Raw genomic sequence first — 5,016 nt, 5'->3', positions numbered from 1 at the left:
GCAGTTTTTAGCAGTCGTGCAAATGCTAAGCCGCTGCCCTCTGGGGAATGTATTTTAGCTTAGCAGAAGTGCGAACGAAAGGATCGCAGAGCGACTACAAAAAAATTGTGCAGGTTTAGAGTAGCTCCAGACCTTCTCCTAGCTTGCGATCACTTCAGACTGTATAGTTCCGGATTTGACGTCACAAACACACCCTGCATTTGCCCAGCCACGCCTGTGTTTTTCCTGGCATGCCTGCATTTTTTCGAACACTCCCTGAAAACGGTCAGTTGATACCAAGAAACGCCCCATTCCTATCAATCACTCTGCGACTGCCATTGTGACTGAAAAGCTTCGCTAGATCTTGTGTAAAAATACTTTGCCCGTTGTGAAAGTTTGTCGCGCGTGCACATTGCACTGCATACGCATGCGCAGAAGTGCCTTTTTTTGCATCATCGCTGCACAGCGAACATTTCCAGCTAGCGATCAACTCGGAATGACCCCCCTGATTGCTGCTGCAAATTTGTTAGCAGTTGGGAAAAACCATGTGGACTGCAGGGGAGGCAGATGTAACATGTGCAGAGAGAGCTAGATTTGGGTGGGGTGTGTTCAATCTGCAATCTAAATTGCAGTGTTAAAATAAATCAGCCAGTATTTACTCTGCACAGAAACAAAATAACCCACCCAAATCTAACTCTCTCTGCACATGTTACATCTGCCACACCTACAGTGCACATGTTTTTTTTCCAACTGGTAACAAATTTGCAGCAGCGTTCAGGTCCGAATTACCCCCACAGTCCTCTGTGCCAAATACAAAATTACAAGTATCGTGGCAGCTTCTATGAATAATCCTACTTCTACTGCCTCCATAAAGCAAACAAAAGGCATCTCCAATGGCAAGCAAACCACACAGATGGCAGTCCTCTACCAGCAAATTGGTGCAGGCAACAATACAGGAAACGTGCCTCCAAGCCATGGATCTACAATCAAGCTACATAATGGTATGGTGTTCCAATGACTGTACAAAATGTTTTCCTCATGAATACTGAATTTTTAAAATCACAGTGGTTACACTCATGGTTAAAATTGTGGATAAAATGTGTTCAAGAAATGTTTTAAGAGGTATTGAAAATGACTACATTAGTTTAATGTGTGGCCAATCAAAATTATTTCTCATGGCTGGAAGGGAATGACTGTTGCCAGATAGGTAATTTGCATAAAATATAATTTAGGAATATTGAGATTAAAGAGATATTGTCTGAATTAAAATATTGTTAAGGATGAAATGTGGTTTTAACCCAAGTGAACAGTATGGAAATACATATTATAGTAAGAAACAGGTTTAATAGGTTTGAACAAAGGTAAATGTTTCAATTATTTTGGAAATAAAGGTTTGTATACAGTATGTGTATTTGTGCTTCCTGTAAAACATTGTGTAGGGAACAGGTTTATTCTACTCATGCCATAAATTAGGCTAGTGAGGTTACAATATAACAAAGAATTGTTTCACAATCAAATGGACCCTGGAATCCACAAGTGTATATTTTAATCAGAATCAAGATTTGCAATACAGAACCTTTGGTAATTACAAACCATCTGGCCTATTTCCCATGAATACTGCAGACAGGAGACAATGACAACATAAGATCATTTGATCAAGTCACAATTGCTGATGCTAACAACCAAGGCAAACACATACATTTACACTTTGATGATTAACACATTTTATGACCCCAATATATATGTACTGTTTACCACCTTGGTGCAGAACAATTGCATATGTTTTATGACACTTTGGAATCTGGCAGCAATCCGTTACAAGGGAACCAATAGGAATATGCCAGTTTGAAAATGGTTATGTTATGTATACATGTAGATGAGTTAGTTAGAGTCAAGAGATAAAGGAGATGAGAAGTATAGAGGAAGATGCAGAGAAAAAGCTAAGTGCAGGAGTAAAGGAGACATGGTCAGACAGAGAAAAGGATCTCAAGATGGTAACTATGGAATTGCAAGTGTACAATTTGTGTTAGTAATTGTCTAATGGTTTCATGTTTTTTATTAAGGAAGCACAAGTATAAATATTATATATATATATATATATATATATATATATATATATCTATCACTACTGTGTATAACTTATTCTGTATGTTTTGCTTTTGCCAGTAAATAAACAATCAGATGATAAGAGCTGTGAATCCCATGTTTGAGTTCCTTTTGGAATCATAATTTCAAAATTCATATGTATGAGAACTGTTCTTGTTACTAACAGCCAGCAGAGTGCGTGGGAAATATCCCTTTGTTTTTCTTGTCTAGAGTAACCCCCTCCCGCAGCACCTGAGGATTGTTACCAGCTTGATTAGAGCAGCTTGCCATTATTTATTGCAGTTCAGTGAGGCATAGATGGAGCCAGCATTAGGAGGGCATGCTGAGTCCTGTAGTGCCATTTGGAGTATACAGGGGTGCCTCCAGGTAAGCTAGCTCTCAATATGGATATGTTTTGTATGTGCCATTATCATGTGGCCGTACATTAAGCAATTGTATGACCCATAGTGGATGTAATTATCATTATTATTATTATGCTGGGTGTGAGTTTGGGGAGTGGTACCCCCCAGGTCTGATGTGACCGGGCTACCTTGGGGTAGCATGCCATAAAATTTAATTAGCACTTATGTAACACTCCTATTTTTCCACTAATATTACGCTTTTGAGTATTTTATTAACACCCTTATTTTTGTATCATTTTCTAACACATAGCTTCTGTTTCTTTCTTATTAACACATATTAACACTATAGTATTTCAATGGAGTGCTGCCCTGGGGTGGTTGGGCCTGATCGACTTTGTGGGGTCCAAGCCGTGGACTTATGCTTAGTTTTAGGGACCTCCAGCAATAGAGCAGCCGTGAAGTGACCTGGAGGCTTATCATATCTTTTGCAAAACATATGTAACGAAGAGCTCTACATTTCCTATTATTACATAGTGTATAGTTCTTCTTACTAACAGCCAGCAGAGTGTGTGGGAAAAATCCCTTTGTTTTTCTTATAATTTGTGGACCCAAGGAAATAAATATATCTGGACATAATGGATAAAAAGAGGGCGCCCATAGTGCAAATCATTTTTTTTTTATTTTAAAAAAGTTATTTTAAAGCACCACAATACAAATTGCAGCCTCGTACCAAATATCATATTGCTGTAGGCTGGATACCACAGGATGTAAAACAGAAAGCCACGGCAATACTGGAAAACTTCACCAGGGAACGAAATTAGGACAATAAACTTTATCCACTGGTCACCATAGGGTCCGTCCGGACACTGCTCACTACCACCATGACAATATTCTGGGCATACACAACATTGGATAGGCAAAGACCCTATGTGTTTTGTGTAATCACTTTGTCAGTATAAAGAGGCTGCAATCTCTCTTGTGGTGTTTTAAAATAACTGTTTTTAAGTGAATAAAATAATTGACTTGCACTATGGGCGCTGTCTTTCACACACACACACACACACACACACACACACACACACACACACACACACACACACACACACACACACACACATAGATAGATATAGAGATATATATATATATATATATATATATATATTTTCCTTTGTCCATGTCACTAAAATCAGATCTTCCTATACTTATTTACATAAAGCAATTTTGATGCAGGTCTTATTAATTAAGCAATGTTTAAGGAAAACAACAGGTTTTGCATAATATCATGTTCAAGTACAGTATCTAATGGTTTATGTACTGTTTTTCCCCAGTATTGTTTTTCTAGAGTTAAATTCAGGTTTTATAAGCAGAATATAAAGCTTTGGGAAAAATATACAGCCCAGAACACCAGCACATGAGGTCAGTATGGCGAATATCTCCACAGCCACCATGTATTTCCCTTTGGTGCTCAGATAGGCTGGGATCATTGCAATCCAGACACTGCAGAGCACCAGCATGCTGAAGGTGATGTACTTGGCCTCATTGAAGCTGTCCGGTAATGTTCTCACCATGAAAGCCAGAACAAAGTTCACAGATGCCAGTATCCCTATGTAACTCAACATAGAGTATAACCCAATAACTGACCCCTCATTACACTGAACGATGATCATTCCCTTATAGGAGTGATGGTCATACTCCTGATAGGGAGAAGAAACAGTCAGCCAGATACCACAGATCAGAACTTGGATAGAGGAGAACACAATGACCACATGTTTAGATACTTTGAGTGTTACCCACTTCCTCCAGGAGCTTCCAGGTTTGGTGGCTTTGAAAGCAATGAAGACAGTGACAGTCTTGGCTAATACAGAAGAGACTGCTGTGGAGAAGAAGATCCCAAATGATGTCTGTCTGAGTCTGCAGGTTATATCCACTGGTCGGCCGAGGAACAAGAACACACAGAGGAAGCTCAGCAAGATGGAGACTAGGAGAATGAAGCTTACAGCCCGATTATTGGCTTTCACAATTGGGGTGTTCCAGTAATAAATAAAGTTCCCTAATACAAATAATGTTATGGCAGAGAATGATGAAGCTGTTACTGCAGATATTTGCACCACAATGTCCTTATCATAGGACAGAAAGTCATATATTTTGGGTACACATCTCACTTTTCTCTCATCCGGCCACTCTTCATCAGGACATCTATGGCAGATCTCACTATCTAAAATGTAATATAAAACCATACATATAATCTCGGTGGGTCAGTTCTTTTGTTCATTATAAAACAATTAAACAGTATGTATAGTCAATATAAATCTGCACAAATAAATTCATGTGTTTTTTCAGCAATGGGAGCACTGGACATTTGTTCTATTGAAATGTTTCATGGGGTATGTACCAAAATGGGGGGTATCAGAGTATTTGTTTTATTAATGTAATACTTATGTCTCTCAATAAAAAGTGGTAATTAACTGAAACAAAGTACTGCAATATAATATGTAGTGAATTTGGAATGTGGTATTCTATACTTTAATGTGAGAACACCAACATAGTTTTGTGCTTATTGCAGTATGTTTTATTCTATGGTACAGTTTGT

The 5,016-nt window shown here is 38.4% G+C and overlaps 1 protein-coding gene across 1 annotated transcript; it reads right to left on the bottom strand.

The window, feature by feature from the left end:
• Positions 1-3,733: 3,733 nt before the first annotated feature.
• On the bottom strand, positions 3,734-4,663 carry LOC135052593 (vomeronasal type-2 receptor 26-like). The gene has a single exon (XM_063957441.1). The coding sequence runs from the start codon at positions 4,661-4,663 to the stop codon at positions 3,734-3,736; it is 930 nt and encodes a 309-aa protein (XP_063813511.1).
• Between the last annotated feature and the right edge of the window lie 353 nt (positions 4,664-5,016).

Source organism: Pseudophryne corroboree, chromosome 1 (genome assembly GCF_028390025.1).
Source record: "Pseudophryne corroboree isolate aPseCor3 chromosome 1, aPseCor3.hap2, whole genome shotgun sequence".
Taxonomy (NCBI): Eukaryota; Metazoa; Chordata; class Amphibia; order Anura; family Myobatrachidae; genus Pseudophryne; species Pseudophryne corroboree.
The sequence above is the reverse complement of the archived record's forward strand: the minus strand, read 5'-3'. Positions and strand labels throughout refer to the sequence as shown.